This window comes from Poecile atricapillus, chromosome 1, assembly GCF_030490865.1.
Source record: "Poecile atricapillus isolate bPoeAtr1 chromosome 1, bPoeAtr1.hap1, whole genome shotgun sequence".
NCBI lineage: Eukaryota > Metazoa > Chordata > Aves > Passeriformes > Paridae > Poecile > Poecile atricapillus.
Genome location: NC_081249.1, coordinates 4,315,677 through 4,333,441, shown reverse-complemented (window position 1 = coordinate 4,333,441; position 17,765 = coordinate 4,315,677). Strand labels below are relative to the sequence as shown.

The window sequence follows — 17,765 nt, the reverse complement described above, 5'->3', positions numbered from 1 at the left end:
AAAATAGTCAAGAAAACTCCAGTCAGGGAAAGAGGTCAGTAATGAGGAGAGACAGACTGATTTAGAAACTGAGGGATGACTGAGCCAAGGTGTCATCTCTCCCAGAAACTGGGCTGATCATTCCATGAAATTCTGATTTCAGGCATGTTCATTTTTTATTGTTTCTTTTCCCCAGGTCTTCTGAGTGTTGAGAACTTCCTCTCTCACCACGCTTTCCCTTCACTTCCTCTCTACTTCCCTCCCATTCTTTCTTCCTTCAGGTAGAAGGAAGGTCCTTTTAAAACCACTTTCAAAGCTGAAATTGCAAATGAGTTTTTTGCATTCTGAATGACAATGAGGGGCTCTGTTTGAATAGCTGAATGCTTCAATGGCAGAAATTCGACTGAGTTCCCTTAAGCCCAAAGCCTATGAAACCATCCACGATCTGAATAGAACCAATTACCAATTACAAGGAGCTGCTGCTGCTCCTTGGAAGATTTTTTTTTTCTTTTTTTTTTTTTTTTTTTTTAAAGTCCAAATCAATGCAGACTTATTGTAGACAGACCATTTTATCTTTTCCTTTGAAGAAAGAATTTCCCTGCAAGACCGGTTATAGGAGTCATCCACCAGATACATCATCTTCCAAAGTGAGGATGTGAAAACATTGAACCACTTGGATCCTTAATTTTCAGCTTCCTTGATTTTCACAAAGGCTTTCCAGGAGGCAGCTCTTGTGTTGGTTTGCTGTGGTCACTCCTTGTGAGTTTGCTCACTTAAGGTCAGAATACGACGCAGGTGCATTGCAAAATTGGTCTGCAGACCTCACCATTTAACCCTTCTCGTGGTTTCCAGCTGAAATATTTCAACTGCAAGCTGATGGCTGGGTGGGATGTGGTCAGACTGATCATGATGGTGATGTTTCTGCGTGTTCTTCATGCTGGTGGCTCAGGGGAGAACTGGATTCTGCGCTGACAGAAAAACGTTGGCGTTCTGGATCTCCCATTGGAACCAGATGGCTCAAACACTTCAGGGTTTCAGTGAGGTCCTGATATCAAATCTTCTCCTTGTGCCTCCTGCAGTACAATGTGACCTGAAAAGTTGCCTGAAACGCATTCAGGGTGATCATCAGCTGATTTGAATTGTGGCTGTATCTCTGTTAACTTCCAGAGGTCTTCCTCACCAAGCTGTGTGGTAGCTGCAGAAAGCAAGGATGGACAACCCGATAAAGTCAACCAGTAGATGATCTAAATCCAGATTAAGAATTTGAGACTATTTTAAGATTTTTGATCCTTACAACTCAATCAATAACTTCAAGAACTATATATTTTTTTTTTTTTTTTTCCGGAGAAGATAGATGCAGTGTCTAATTGGGATACTTTGCTGGAAAATTGTTGAATTTGTGTTAGGAAGAACTAAATAATTTCCAGCCACTTATAATCAGACAAACAACAACAACAAAAAACCACATAAATGGGGATTCTCCTTCATGACCTTGAGTAGCCTTGATTGCAGCTGAAGTCTGATCATGCTTGATTTTCCAGACTAGAAAAGCAGCATCCTGACTGATTTCATTTACTCTGCGTGGAAGTTATCATATAGTCTCCTTTCTCCATTTTGACAGATTGTTGAATTTGCTGAGCAGCAGGACCAGTGAACCCTGCTCTCATGCAAAATTGCATCCTGCCTTCCTCCTCCCCTCCTTAAACCCAGCTCAAGACAAGGATTATGCTGCCTAGTTGGTCGGATTCTGCTAAAAAATGTTAAATACCCTCTGGAAGTTGGTGCCTTTGCCTTTTGGTGCCACTGAAGAACAAATTAAAGATTTACTCTTTTAGTTTGCAGCTGCTGTGGTTGCTTTAAATTAGCTGAAATGCACAGAAACTTGTTTGAGACAGCCCTACAGGAAGCTGAAATTTGCCAAGGGCTACCAGAGTTATGTAGATGAGTAAAGGAGGGAGAAAGGTATAAGAAAGAGGTTTATTTATTCTGTCACTGTAGAATGTCTAGAACTTTGTAACTCTTAAGCCCCAAACATGTTTTGGGCTTCAGAGGAGGAAACAAAGCAATTCTTAAAGAGCTGTCTGAACAAATCTGTCATGAACTTCTCCCAAATGCTCTCAAATCTATACTTAAACATTTCTGCGAGTCACCAGCTCTCTTCTAAACAGATTAAAGTATTGTTATTTTTAACAGAACTTCACTCCCAATAAAAACAAATTTCTCTCTTTTTCTTTTCTTTTTTTTTTTTTTTCTTATTCTCCCCTAAGACATTTGCATTTCTCTCTTTTACTTTTGTTTAACAGCATCAGATTCTATTTTCCCCTGAAGAGTTTCCCTGGTTGCCCACATCTTTTTTCTTAAACATAGCCATGACTCCCTACCCAATATTGGTCTCATCTCTCCTGCTTTCCCTTCAAGGCTCCAGTCTCCCCTGGCTGATAGCCCAGCCCAAATGGGATGCAGGGAACTGAGCTCTCTCCTGATGGCTTGCACTGTCCCTCAGTTTGGTTTTCTCAAGAATTAGCAAGAAGGGCCTTATATAACGCCTCGGGGATGTGTTCTGATCTGTCCTCTGTGGCTTCAGAAATATCTCCAGACAGATCTCCTTCCCTGCCCAGTCCTGCTGCTGCTGAGCTTCCCGCAGATGTCCATCCCAATGTCTTTCTGGGAGATGTCCTTCCTTGGATTTCATTGCCGTGCACAAGGCACAGTGCTGGCAGCAGGGCAGTGTCTGGCGCTTTAAAGCATTTTCTTATAAAAATATTGTCCCCCAAACCTGAAGTTGTCCTGTTGGTAACACACTGGAGATTCTGCAGGCTGAGATTCCCTACTGCTTTGTTGTGCTTGCTTTTCATCTTACAGCTTAAATCCAGAGTTGCCCTAATGCTGTTATGTATTTCACAATATTGATTTTTTTAGCTGTCTTCATTTAATATTTTCCCCCCTTTTTTCTTTTTTTTTTCCTTTTCCTCTTTAGACCAACCTTCACATCACAGATGTGAAGAAAGAATAGGCGCAGAAATTGCTTTTAGTTAGAGAGACTGTAATTTGCTCTTTCACTACGGGAGGAAAAAAACGTCTCACCACAGAAAGAGACGCAGATGAAAGGCCAAATATTATCTGGACCTGTGTAAGCACTGCAAGATGCGTGTGTGTGTGTGTGTGTGTGTGTGTGTGTATTTTCCTTCACTGGTGCACAGAATCCCACTCAATTATTTGATGCACTCGCCTGTCTGGGCTGTGACCTTCTAGAAGGGCCCCCTCCTCCAGTCCCCCCACACGACTTGTCAACACATTAGTCATATACAACTCAGCTGATGCCAAACGGCCGCAGTTCAGCCAACTATTGAGAGGCAGGAAATTCTGCTGCCTTCTTCTATTGGTCTTGGGTTTTTCCACTGTGCGGACCTGGCGGTGCTTTAAGGCAGCGGAGGGCTGGGGTTAGCGCTGGTCCCTCCGCCGCGCCGGGAGCAGGGGAGCTGAGCAGCGGCTCCGAGCGCTCCGAGCTGCCGGAGAGCGAGCCCAGGAGGGGAGCGCAGCCCGCAGAGGAGCAGGCGAGCGAGGAAGATGTGCCCGCCTGCCCGCCCGCCTGCCGCCGGGCCGAGGGGAGCCGTGTGAGGAGCAGCAGCAGCAGCAAGAGGAGGAGGAGGAGGAGGAGGAAGAGGAGGAGGAGGCGTGCGAGGAGCCGGCTCGCCGCGGCTCGGGGCCGGCCGCTGCTGCTGCTGCCGGGGATGCTGGTGTGGCCGCGCCGGAGGATTTTGTCACCTGTGGCCCTGCCCCCGCCGCCCTGCGGGCGCCTCCCCGAGCCAAGGACACACCTGGGCCCCGGCGCGCAGCCGCCCCCCGCCCCCGCCGCCGGCCGCCTCTTCCCCCGCCCGAGCGCCGGGCGAGTGTCGGCGGAGCCGCGGGGCTGCAGGCGGGGCTGAGCGCTCGCTGGGCGGACGAGCGGCCCCGCAGGCTCCGAGCAGCCACCAGCCGAGCCAGGCGGCGGCCGGACCCGCTGCGCGCTGCCTGCCAGCTCCGGCCCGGCCGTGGGCGCGGCGGGCGAGGGCGAGCCCGGAGCGGGGAGCGGGGGAGCGGCGGGGGCATGTGGATGTTGGCCGTCGCCTTGCTCCACAGCATCTCGCATGGTGAGCCCCGCCGCGGGCGTCCCTTCCCTTGTCCCCATCCTTCTCCCTGTGCCGGCCGGGAAGGGGAGCGGGTCGCGGCGGTGCCTTTTGTGCCGGGAGCGCGGCGCTGGCTGCGGGAGAAGGGCGAGGAGCGAGAGCGCCGTGATCGCTTAAAGTCACTCACCTCGCAAAGTGACAGCCCGGAACCTCCGTGCCTGCCTCCTTCGGAATGAGACGGTGCTGGCAGAGGAAAGGAGGCAGAGAGGCGCTTTTTCTTTCTTTCTCATCTGGAAAAGTACAGAATTTTTTGCCAAGTGCCGTAGAAATCCGTCAGAGCACACGGGGATAATTTGAAGGGCTTTCATCCTAAGCGGTCGCATTGAGATATTGCTTCCTTTCGCATTTTTTTTTTTTTTTTTAAATCGCTCTCTGCTTTCACCTTGCGTTTTTACTTATATTTAAGAAGTAGTATTTTTAATTTATTTCACTTTCATCATTTCTCCGTGAAGGTACCTGCTCTGAATTTTTTTTTTTTTCCTCACTCATATATGTAAAAATATGCACGGATAAGCATTACATCATCTGGAAAGGTTGAAGACTTTTAGTCAATTTTAAAGTTAGGAAGGGGAAATTAGAGTGGGGATAGAATAAGGGTAAACCTGTTATTCTTTAATTTCTTTTTTTTTTCCTTCTGTCAACTCTTTGACTGACAAACATTTATTGCAGTTTCTGTGCGTTTTTAATAGTGGGTTGGGGTATTTTGGAACATTTAGATATACATGATTGAAAACCATGACATGTGTAAAAATATGCTCGAATTGCTTAAGTTTTATTAAAAATGCACGTTTGTCATTGCAGTTTTAAGGACAGAAAACAAATTCTTCTGGGGTGCCAGCTATTCTATTGCACTGCCTCCTCCGATCCGAGAACGTAACATTGCCTGTAATGCTTTCCACCCTGCCAGATAAATCAGATTAAACACACAATTCTCAAAATAGGCAAAGCAGGTAGAACAGGGAAAAGGGTTTCTGGTGTGGAATGAACGAGAGAGGAGCACAGGGCAAAGTGTGAGGTTTTCCTGAAGGATGGAAATAATTAAACCCCTGGCAGAGGGTGAGGGATGAATGCTGGATGAGGGTGCCTTCACATCTTCTTAAGTAGACACAGGATGAGAAAATGCATTGACAGGCATGGCTGGTCCAGTGTGAAGCACTGGGGAGGGCAGAAATCAGGAGGTGAATCTTAAATGTGTGGATGTAGAGCGACCTTAGAAACATTTTTTTTGTCTCCTGCGTGCCTCAGAATACGAAAGGATTGAAATCCCCCAAAGTGTAAACTTGGAAATTTTTGGCATTTCTTAAGGAAACTGCAACAAGTTTGAACATTAAGAAATTATCTATCTATTTATTTATTTATTTCTGTCAGGCAGCAGCACTGTGCATTTCTCTCTGTCCTCTCCAGCCAGATACCTTTGGGAGGGAGAGGTTTGCTGTTTATAGGACAGAAAGCATCAGCCTGGAAGTGCACTCTGACCAGTGCTATGCATTTAAAACTAGATTTGCATAGAAATGAACCGTGTTTCTCTCCAGAAATCTTTAAAAAAAAATTAAAAAAGCAGATATTTTTTTTTGCTACTGTACTGATGCCTGAAATTCAGTGTTCTAACCTACTTAGTCCCCCTTGCAAGGGTTTTTTGAAGAACAGAATAATTTTTGCTTTATGAGGTCGAAGTACCATGAAAATCACTTCCATTTATTCCGTGATCTATGAAGTCAGCAGTAATTTCACTTTCAGTTTCCATGTGTTTTTGGATCACAGTCAAACCTGAATTTGTCTCCCAAAGACTGGAGAGTGTAATGTGTACATGATAGATGCATCTGCATGGATTCTGTGCTGCCATACAGCAACATCTGTACATTTGTCATTCCAGGGGGACTAAAATTAAATGTTTTTTGTGTATAGTAATATTCCAAGAAGAAAGCATTGTGAAAACATGTAGTGGGTGGTTTAACGATTCTCTGCAACTTAAAAAGTCTGTTTGTTTTTGGCATCATACTTGATGTCAAAATGCAGATTTTTAGGGTCTTTTTATGGGGAATCTTTGAAGAAAATGGCACCTACCTTCATGTTAAGTCTGGATAAGATGGTTTTATTCATTGGTAACACTTCTTAGGACTTATTAGAGCCATTTTATCAGAGTCAAGAGTCGGAGAATAATATTTTTAAAGGACTTCAGATTTTAATGCAGTGTCATATCAGATATGTATCTCTTTGAAGGAAATGACTGCATATATAAATAGATATGTCACGTACACATTTATTTTCATTATTCTATCTATAACTCCATCTGAACTCCATTGTGTGACAGGCAGGGCTCTTTTATGAGTGTGTGTGGTGGGGGGGGACAGGTTTCTGCTTGGCTTTTGCCATTGCCTTTTTTCTCCCCTTATGGAACCACACCAGGTTTGCTTAAGACACCAGCAACACATATATATATACACACACCATAGAGGTACAAGTGGTTTTTCATTGTGTTACATCTCATTCTGCTTTTAACTTTAAAATATGTGAGATTGTTCATGTTGATGTTTTTCTTTTTGCCTTTTTTTTTTTTTTTTTTTTATTTTTTCCTTGGGGGAGAAATAGGTTAAAAATAAACCCATGGGTTTAACTCTGCAGTTGTAGTTTTGGCCTTAATTTCTGTTGGAGATAATGGGAACCATCTGAATAACAATAACAAGGTTGGCCCCCATATTTCCCCACAGTCACTCAGCACAAATACATTTTGTCAAATTAGATAGGAGCAGTGTCACTGGGAAGGCTTTATGTTTGTGAAATAGCTTCCTTCTGGGGACAATAAAATACTGACACGCTCTTCCATCCAATTAGTATTTCTGAAGCCTGAAACAAAAACCTCCCCAAATACCTGGTTAAAGTTAATATATTTCGTGAGGGTTTTAAACTCTCTTTGCTGTGAGTTCCTTAAGAATACAGGTAACTATTAACCATAAATGCATTGCAGCCCTGGAAAGTGCGTGGGATGATATAGACATCAGTGGGAGCTCTGCAGCTGAATTCACTACCTTGAAAGCCTGAGTCATGCAGTTCTAATCCTGAGCAAGGCTTTTGAGTTGCCTTTCAGGGTTACTCCACCTGCACCACCTTCCCTGTTACTCTGCCTGAGTATCCCAGAAGTGAGCATTTCAAATGAGCAGCAGAAGCCTGCTGCAGCCTGCTCATAATTAGTAATGGGGCATTTCACTAATTACAGTGAGAGAAGGCAGGGGAGGCTCTGAGGGGAGAAAAGGCCTCCTTCAAAATCCTGCCTCTTTTTGGTAATGACTGTCACCAAGCTAGCTCAGGTGCTGCTTTCAGAAATGAGGATCTTTCAGAAATGAGGATCTTTCAGAAATGAGGATCTTTCAGAAATGAGGATCTTTCAGAAATGAGGATCTTTCAGTGTCAGTCTCTGCTGTGGGTATGCTGAACCCATTTCCAGGCTGCATTTCTTGCATGCCCGTTGCCCATAGATGCTCTGCTGAAATCAATCGAGCATCGGGAGGCACCAATACAGCACAGATGACACTAAAAATACATTTCCATTAAAATGATTTCCTGTTTGAGTCCTCTCCCCGCCGTGTATCTATCAATATGGGTTTTAGCAGCGTTTTGGAAGATGGAGAAGGATCACACTGAGCTGGGAGCAGGGGTTAGGCTGGAGGATGAGGAGCCAGAGCGACGGTGGTGCTGAGAATCCCCCAAGAAAAATGGTGATTTTTCTTTCTCGGTGCTGGGGATGCAACATCCGAGAAAAGAGCAAGCTGCTCTCTTTGTAGAAACGTTCTGAGATACCTGCAGAGCTTGTGTGGAATTGTGTAAGCAGATCCTCACCTTGGGAAGTTGACTGGATGTGCAGGAAGCATTCAGCTTGGTGCTCGTGTGTGGATGGCACAGCACAGCTCGGGGTGTTTTTAATCCGGTGGTACCCGAGCTATGAATAGCTGTTAATTAATCACCAAATGCCAAAGGGAGAAAAACTGTTATTGCTGGGCACTCAGAGGACATGGGGGCAGCTGTATCTGTTTCAAAAGGTGTGTTCCTCCTGTGCTCAGGCTGTGCTGCTCCCCCAGCTGCTGGGGCTCTCCGGGGGGATTTCCTCCCGTGCTGTGGGCAGTGGCTGAACTGGAGCTACAGGACACTAGTGGGCAGCAAACCACAGAATCTGTGTCTTCCTAAGCTGTAGGAGCACACAGAGACAGCTCAGAGAGGCGTTTTGCCTGTGTTTTGCCATCAAGGGTCACTACAAACTGGTGGGCGCTGCGTCTTCTTCCCCGCAGCGCTGGCCAGCAGAGCTGTGTGACAGTGAGGGTGTTTTTGGGAGGGGTTCAAAGAGAGGTTTTTTTTCTGCAAATTGTAAAAACAAACCTCTAAACCGTTTTAAATAGGGCCTTAACCAGCTCACAGCTCTTCACTGTGATTTCATAAAACCACAGGTTTAATTTGGAAAAGCTCTTTGTGCCCAGCTGTTGCCCCAGCACTGCCAGGTCCAGCACTGAGCCCTGTCCCCAAGTGCCACATCTGCACGTCCTTCAGACACCTCCAGGGTGACTGTTCCAAGGCTGGAGAACCCTTCCCATGAAGAAATTTTTCCCAGTATCCAATCTAAACCTGCCTGGTGCATCTTGAGGCCATTTCCTCTCATCCTATCCCTTGTTCCAAAGTGAAAAGACCTCGACCCACACCTGGCTTCACCTTCCTCTCATGGAGTTTTAGAGAGGCACAAGGGCCCCCTGAGCCTCCTTTGCTCCAGGCTGAGCCCCTTTCCCAGCTCCCTCAGCCCCTCCTGGGGTTCCAGACCCTTCCCAGCTCCCTCAGGGAGCTCCACAGGATTTTTCCAGACCCTTCCCTTCCCTGGACATGCTCCAGCCCCTCCAGGGCTCTCTTGAAGTGAGGAGCCCTGAAATGAAAACAAGATTTGGGATGTATTTCAGTGGAACTTCCTCAGTGCTGCTGAATCTGGAAAAGTTCAGAAGTTGATTTTAATTTTGTTTGTTCTTTGAGTAAACTTTTGTCGTATAACATACTGCTAATTTGAATTATTTGGGGAAAATCTCATGGGTTTTGGTGGTTAGCTCATCCAGAATGTTCCTCCAGCTCGTGAGTTGTGCAGGTCTCTGAGCTGAGCTCAGGTTGAGCCTGAATAAGAAACTTAACAAATACCCTGTTGGATTGACAAAAAAAAGCAGAAAACAAAAAAATGAAGCATCTTTCTGGGGGTGGGAGGTTGGGGCAATAGATTGAGGAGCAAAATATATGGAATTTCCTGTTTTCTCCACAAAGTTTACTCTATTTAAAAAGTTAAGATGTGTGTAGGATCAAGGCCTGTTTGAACATACCACTCATTTAGCCTTTGATTTTATTTGGCACATGCCATTTATCAATCTCTTGGTCTTGGTGTCTTTTCAGATTTGCAGTAGGAAGGACTAATTCCATCTTCTACTTTAAAAATTGAAGATGGGAGTGAAACATTATATTAATCTTTTATTCTAATGTACATTTTTGGACATTTTTAAAGTGTTATTTCTTTTGAGTCATTGAAACTCTAAATATACTAAAAAATCCATTTAAGCAACATACATCAGAATACTTAATTATTTCAAGGTGAATGTATAGGTGTCTGCAGTTAAATTGCTTTCCAATATATTTTCAGTTATTTCATAATCTTATTCAATCATCACTTTCTTTTCATTTAAACTGTTTTGAAATCAATGAAATTAAGATTTGAAATTGTAATTCTTCAAAAGAAGCTTTATCTTCTCCATCTTCACCTCCCTGCCCCTCAGAAACATTTCATTGGTGTTGTGGAAAATAAAATAACATAAAATGAGAGGTATTTAACAGTAAAAGCCTTTTGCAGCTCAGTATTTTAGACCATGGAAGAGAACATCTTCAAGAACAAGCCACTGATTCCTCAGGCACTTGTTGGCACTGGGAGCTTTTCTTGTCATTGCTTGTCTTTGGATACTGCCATTCTGGAAAAAAAAAAAATCTTATTACCTCATAAATACTTTTTTTTTTTATTTTTCCCCCTATTAGAGAACTGGGTTAATCATCAGCAAAATAAAAAGTAGGGTATGTCAATAAATACCTTTCACAGTGGAGTGGGCAACAAATGCTGTGATCTGTTTTGAGGAAGAAAAGAAAGGCAAGTGGACGGACAAACAGGCTGACAGAGATTAGCAAGTCTTCCCAGCATCCCTATTTAAGCTATTTTTACTCAGAAGGCAGGGAGTAAGACTTAAGAGTGAGCCAGCAATCCTATTTATAGCAATCCATTTTTAAATGCAAAGGCTCTGAGAAGGAGAGTCACCTCCATCCTAAACACCTCCCTGGAGCTCCCTCAGCAGCGAGGGCTGGAGCAGCCCGGCCAGCCCAGCTGCATCCCTGATGTGCTCCTGCTGAAGCTTCCAGAAGGACAGAGCCCTTGGAAGTGCAGGAATTTGGGCCATGGGGCAGCCCAAGAGCAGGACTGAAAACAGCTTTGCTCCACATCCACGTGGCACAGACAAAGGCACACACAGGGATCACCCGAGGAATTTTTTACCCTGCTGCCTCTCCATGTATTCCCTTGGAGACAGTGTGGCTCTCAGTGTAATTTGTCAGGGATACAGTTCCTTCTGAGATTTTAAAATAAACATATATATTTCTGCACATTTACATATGTAAATCTGCATAGCTTGTAGTTGCTTAAAAACTACTGCGTATGGAAAATTTGGCACTTGCTTTGCTGCCGAAGTGCGCTTGATGCTATTTTCTTCCAATTAATTACACTGTAATCCCATGCAGAAGATTTGTGGCTTAAGATTTATGTTTTTTGCTAGGCTAAAAATTATTCTCAGTAACTTTCTGCCATCTAAATTTTTGGAGTAACTTTGGGGAGCCCTCCGGTGTTTTTTAAGAATATCAGAAGCATATTCTTGAAATGACCGGCGCTATTTCAGCGCAGCTAGAATATAATTATACTGCACTGTAGCTGCAAATAGTTGCCTATCTACATAATCTACTCAGAGTGATTCTATAGATAAGATTGTAGGGTTGCTGTGTCTATATAAATGTCTGTTGGCGTGAAATCCTCTCATGTGGTTTTGCAAATTGAGTGGCTCACGCTGAGCCTGCACGCTCGGGGCGTTCGTCTCTCGGCACTGCAGAGTGGCAGCCCCCAGTGGCTCCAGCTTTTGGGTTCCACAGAATTCAGGAATTTGTGGGGGAGCTTGCTCCTTGCTTTGTTCTTTAGGAGGGTCTCCATGATAACAACTTGCCCAGTAAAGTTTTCTAGAGGTTTAGTGTGGAGTTCAAGTAACAAATGTCAGTCTTCGAAGCGTGGTTTTTGTTTAAGCTCTCTGGGAAGAGTTTTTGGGATGCTGGAATGAGTAGGCTTGGAGGAATCCATGTGTTGTTGTTACACTGCACTCCACAAATCTCCTGGTAGGATTTGAGTGCACCCAAATCTCCATGGTTGCTTTTTTTTTCCCAGGCCATGGCAAGGTGATGCATAAAGTGCAAGCTCTGGCTTCTGTTGAATTCTCTGGTGCAATTGTTTTTTCTATCATAAATCACTGTGTTTTAAGGTTTGTTTGTTTGTTTTTGTTTTTTGGTATTACCTTCTGAAGTCTTTGGAGTTTTCTGTGTGAGTTTTATTAGGAATTTTGGCCCTGACTCAGGAAAATACTGTGAGTGCATAAAGTCAGTCCCTTGATAATTATGAGTTGAGCATGTGACAAGCTGTTAGAACACTCCTGGCTTGAGCTAAGGACAGAACAAGTCCTTGACAAAGTCCTTTTTGTTATGAAAAGCAGATTCAGATGTCCCTGGAATGGAATCTTGCTGGAAAAAATGTCATTCAAGCAGAATAGACTTTTGGTGGACCTCAGCTCAAGCAGGAAAGTGGTTCACCATCCACACTACACCCTGTCCACCTGAATCTTTTCCTCTCATTAAGTGGCTTTTCTGTGGGGCAGTTTAAAAGCCAGTTCACATATTATTTCTAGACAAGTCAACTGTAATTTGTGTTGCAACTGCAGTTGTGAAGCACAAAGCTAAGTGTTTGCTGTGTCATGATATGAAGGAAGTAATTTGGGAAGCTGTCAGTGAAATAGAAGTTCTCCAGTTATGTTTGCAGACATCCAATGTTGAGAGTTTTTTACATAGTTAAGTGATTTTCAGATGTCTGCAGTAATATTTGCATTATATTTCTTTATGCTTTTAGCTGTAGTTTTTTAGGAAGCCTTCTTTTGTATCTTTCTTGCTAGTTTTGTAGCGTGACCTCGAGGTTTCTCTTCCACAATGACAGCCTTTTCCACAGCCCTGTTGTGTAGGGGCTCTAGAAACCAGATTTTTGTCATTTCAAGCACAGAGAGTGAGGTTCACCTCACTATGGGACTCGGGTGATGGGTGGTGATTACCACGGTTTTTGTTGTGTCAGATGTGGCTGAGGCTTTTTGTTCTGAACATTTTATAAATCTGTATCTATAAAATGTCGAATGAATGCTCAGGGGAGAGGGAGAGATGGGGGCACAAACACAACTTTTTGTGGGGAGGGCAAAGGAAGTGAAAAGGGTGAGTTGGATCTGCACAGGTGTCCAGACAGTGATGTAAGGTGTGGTGAGAAGAGGGAGGGCACTCACAGGGCATGAATCCCTCTGGGACAGCAGGAGGGCAGTCCCTGGAGGGCAGATTTGAGCTGGACAGGTTATGGTGAAGGACCCTGAGCTCTTGGCTTCAGTTTGAGTGGGAATGCAAAGCTGAGTCTGTTCCCCTGTGAGCTGTGGGTGGAGAACACGACAGAATGTGGCTTTGGGACTACCCAGTGCTCTGTTTTGGCTACTGGTCTGTGCCAGAGGAAGCTGGTGCTCCCCATGGATCCTGCTGTGTGCCAAGGGACAGGGAGCTCAAAGTCCCAGCTGCCCTTGTCCTTCACTGCCTGAGCTCAGATTTTTCTTGCATTCTTATCTACTCCTGTTATTTAATCCCTGCTCTAGGCTTAAATTTGAGGCCTACTACCTGTCTTCTCTCTGCATTTTTCCTAGCTATTTATATTTATTTTGCCTCTTCCCCTGAGGCAAATGGATTTGGGGGAGTGGAGATCAAGGATGGACAGCAATCTCATGAATGTCAGTGTGGCTGTAGGGTAGGAAGGGCAAGTTCCTCATCTGAGCGAAGGAGGAAGGAGCTGAGCTCCTTTATTGGGCAGGAGGGAGATAATTAATCCTCAGGAAAAGAGGCTGAGCTGTCAGGCTCTCAGAGGAGCCCTGGCAGGGGTGATTTGCTGTTCAGCTGTTGGGAGCTGTCAGCTCTGGTGCAGTGGGGTTTGCTCAGAGCAGATCTCCCAGCCTGGCTGCCGGGACCTCTCGGGGTGGGAAATTGTGGGAGCACTCCTGGAGAGGAGCAGCTCCTCAGTTCCCCACTGGAGAGCAGATCTCTGTAGCAAACTGGAGAGATCTGAGTCCTCATTGAGTCCTGAGGAACGCCAAACAGTCATGGTGGGAACACAGCCTGCAGTAGGGAATGTTTATTTTTATTTTTATTTTTTTCAGGGGAAGAAGGAAAAGATACGGTTTTAGCTTTTCTGTCCTAGTCTAGAGTAAAAATCTTGTCCAAAAATCTTCTGTTCTTCAGCAGTTTTTGCCCTTATCTGTTGTGTTCATGCTCGAGGGGCAGTGTGGCTTCAGAGATGTGACTGCATGTGCTCCAACTGTGCTTGTCCCACTGGTGATGGAGCTGGAGGCCTTTTGGAATATCCAACCACTGGCACACGTGAAGGCAGTGCAGGGCAAGAGAAATGCCTGTCTGAAGATGCTCCAGCTGCAGCAGTTCAGTGCATATTTATTAAGTCCAAAAGTTAGTCCCTAGTGGATAAAAGCAATTACAGCATTTCTACCACATCTCAAAATGCGTTTCCATAGAAGAGAATAATGCTGGGCCTTAGTAATTTCAAAAAGACTTAATGAGATTTAAAAAAAATAAATTCTAAATAATAGTAATCTGACTGCTACTTAATTTCAAGAGGTTTTGAGAACTTTTGGTGTCAGTAAATTGAGTTTCTGTCCTGTCTGTGTTCCAGGATAACAGCCTTGTTTGCTCACCATGTGATGCAGTTGCTCTCCTTCCCCACAGTTCCTGCTGCTTTCAGTCCCTGGCGTGGACACTCATTGGAATAATTGGGATGGGGGTTAAGGTTGAGCATCTCAGCTCTGCCATTTCCTATGGCATGTGCAGCTGGCCTGGTGCTCAGAAAATTTTACACAAAATAAGTAGCACGTATGAAACAGCTTCCAAGTGGAAAATGAAGGCATCATCATGGCATGGCACAGTGCTGGTGCTCTTATGAGTTGGGACGTGGGAGATGCGGGGAGCTGGGCTGGGTTTGCAGCAGGGGATGCTCTCACTTGGCCCAGCACCTTCCAGAGGGCAGGAAGAGAGATTTAGGGGTGATTTTGGGGGGATGGTTGCTGTGTTCCATGTCTCTGATCATGCTGCAGTCTCAGGTGATGTTACCAGCTCTGCGTCCCTCCCCTCCCACTTCGCCTTGTTGCAGCTTTTGGGATGAGGTGCAAAACCTCCTGAGTTTGCTTTCAAGCTGTTGCTTGGAAAGAAACAAACAGGAATTTAAAACTAAATGTTTTAAACAAGTAACATATTTTAGACCTCATAACTTTTAAACCTTAATGGAAATACTTTCACTTTTTAATTAAAAAATTGTCTCCATATTTGGCGGTACAGGATCTCTCTCTCTGAGTCAGGAGTGTGTGCAGTATGGTGGTTTTACCTTCATGTCAGTGAGAAACTGATTTACTGCCTTATAATCAGGCAACCTGAACAACCTGGTCTAGTGGAAGGTGCCCATGGCAGGGGGATTGGAGCATCTTTAAGGTCCCTTCCAACCCAAACCATTCCATGTCAGTTTTTTTTATTATTATTTTATTATTTTTCATCTATCAGTCACTTACTGAAAGTGTGGCAATGCTTTAAAGGAACATGCAGCTCTGTTGCTGGGAGGTTTTCTGGCATCATCCCCTGCAAAGGAGAGCTGCTTCCTGCTTTCTTGAGAGTTTCCAGACTCTCAATATTGATTGCACGTAGGAGGGTGCCCAATATGGGCAAACCCCGAGGTAAATTTTCCCTGTGCTGTATCTGGCTACCTTATTTTATTAGTGTACACTCATTCTGAGGAGCTGAAAGGATTATTAGTAATAGCTCTGTAAGAGGGATACAATCAATTTAAATTAGCTCACGCTTGAGCCTGTGTGATCTGGTGCCTTTAAAATGTAGGTAAGCAGCTCATCATTTTGCTCCCTTACATAACGTTGTAGGAAACTTTTCCCAAGCCCAATCTTGTGGCACGTAGGCACATGGTTAATTGTGGGCCAGTGATTGGATTCCATGATCTCTGAGGTCTCTTCTAATCTCGGTGATTTTATGATCTTCTCTCTATAAATGTTGCAGTCCATTACATTTGGATGTTTTTTATGTCCAGAATTATCCACTTGAAAACATAAACACTTATCCAGAGTAATTCAGCTGCGTTATTTTGTGTAAAAAAATCAAGCAAGAGACACCTCTGAAGATTCTTTTCCCTGTCCAAGTCCTGCTTCTCCCCTTCCTCCTTTCCATAAATTCTTCCTGTCCATATATCTCATCCTAACAAGTGTCATTTGATTGTGTGGGCAAACACCAGGGGTGATTTTCCTGGTCTCTCCAGATTTCTGCCTTACAAAAGTGGTATGATTTTGCCAGGAAAGCCAGACAGTTTTTCACAGCAAAGCTCCCTTAATATCTCCTGCTTTTCCATTCTCGCCTGCCCCGAGCCAAAGAAACCCAGCTGATTTAGACTAATTATTTCAAATGCAGTTTGTAAAAGGATGCTAATACTTTGCTGTATCCCTGAAGGTCATCTAAGCGATCCATAGTTAAACATTCATGTGGGAGACTCTGGGGGAAACAGTAAGGGATGATTATAATGGAAACACAGTGGGCTGAAGTGTGTGCTCGTGCTCGAGCCTTCACAAGGCAAACCAGGGTGGTGGAGTGCTCCTGTGCTTTTACAGCTCTTAAATCTGAATAAACTAAAGCCTGCAGACCCTGCTCCAACATCTTTCACTGTGTGATCCAGCACTGCTTCAAACTGCTTCTTCAGCACCACAATCCTCAATCTCTGTTGTGTTTTATTAAGGGGGGAAAAAAATAAAATTATCTGTGCACGATCTCACGTCATTAAAATGTGCTGGGTGCCCAAGGTGTTTCTTCGTCTGTTCCTCTGGCAGCTTTTCCCCTCAAGTGATTATGCTAATTAGTGTTTGATCAGATGATTAAATTATAATTCGATTAATCCTACGTGCTAAACGCTCTGAATGCATTTCCACTGCCTGAATGCCTTGTGCTTAAGCATTCCTGTTTGCAGCTTGATAGGAGGCTCCTGCCTTTCCCCGTGCCTAATGGATTTTCTCTATTAAACCCACTACGGTTCCTTGTAACGCTGGGATGCAGGGGAAAGGGCTTTTTGTTTTCCTCCTCTGCTGCACAGAGCCAGAAGTAGGTAGGTTGCTCCTAGAGGATTTGAAGGTTTCCAGGGGTTACAAAAAATAACAGAGGGGAAAAAGGTTCCAAGCTTTTTATTTTCTGTTGATGTATACTCACCCCATGTCCCATTCATAACTCATAACTTACCAAGGTAAAAAACTGGTACAGCTAAATCCTCAGTCTGTTTGCATTCTGAGTGTTTTTTTCCCCAAATAATTCCCCCCTTTTCAAAGCAAAAATGTATTATTTTGGACCAGAGACTCTCTTCTTTGCAGAACAAATTTTCTGTCTGTGTGAGAGTGGGGTAGAGAGAGAGAGAGAAGGTTGTCTCTACTCCTACTACCTGCTTTGCCCTCCTTTTTCCACCAGGTTTATTTTTGCATGCCATCTCTAGGAGGTAATCTCCAGCAAGGGTGTGGAATGAAGAACACACTGAAATTACAACCTTGGTGCTGCTGAGAGATTAATGCTCAGCTGCTGCATTGCTTTCTTTGTCTTTGGGGTCCTGCATTTTTAGGTCATCTAATTTCATATAAGTCAGTTCTACAGTGCTTGAGAAAAACAAAAGAACCAATAATATTAAAATTTTTTAAACATGAGGTGGTTTGGAATTCAATATTAAATATTTACAGGTGTTACATAGCTGAACACATTAACTGGCTTCTCTGTTTTTATGGAGGTAGGCACCAGTGTCTCCCTCTGTCAGTCTGATAGTAATGAGTGGCTGGAGTTTAGAGGGAGGATGTTAAATTTAAATCCCTTGGTTTGTTTCCATCCTACGGTGCAGAAAACACTACCATGGAACAGCCTCCCTCCCTCTTCCCCTCTCTCCCTCTCCTGCATTTATCTCAGGGGAAGTGTGAAACAGATTGAGCCCAGGGTTGCCAAGACCTGTCTAGGGGGATTTTGCTTTTTTGTACCCCAGGTGTGGGAAGGTAGAGCGAGGGAATAGGGATGTAAAGGATGTTTTCTCTTCCCTCTCCTTCCCTTTGTTTACCTGAAAAGCTGTCAGAGATTCATAGAGCTCCTTTAACATCTTATTTACTCCTTTCAGACTGTCTAGGAAAGAAATTTTACCTGTGAGGTGACTGGCATGCTGCA

The 17,765-nt window shown here is 44.3% G+C and overlaps 1 protein-coding gene across 1 annotated transcript in view; it reads left to right on the top strand.

Annotated features, from left to right (window-relative positions):
* The first annotated feature begins 3,985 nt into the window (after positions 1-3,985).
* The window catches only part of DSCAM (DS cell adhesion molecule), a 441,606-nt gene continuing 427,826 nt past the window's right edge, over positions 3,986-17,765 (top strand). Inside the window, exon 1 of the mRNA XM_058834121.1 lies at positions 3,986-4,109. Coding sequence (XP_058690104.1) covers positions 4,067-4,109 — 43 coding nt within the window. The 5' untranslated portion in view covers positions 3,986-4,066. The remainder of the gene's footprint in view (positions 4,110-17,765) is intronic.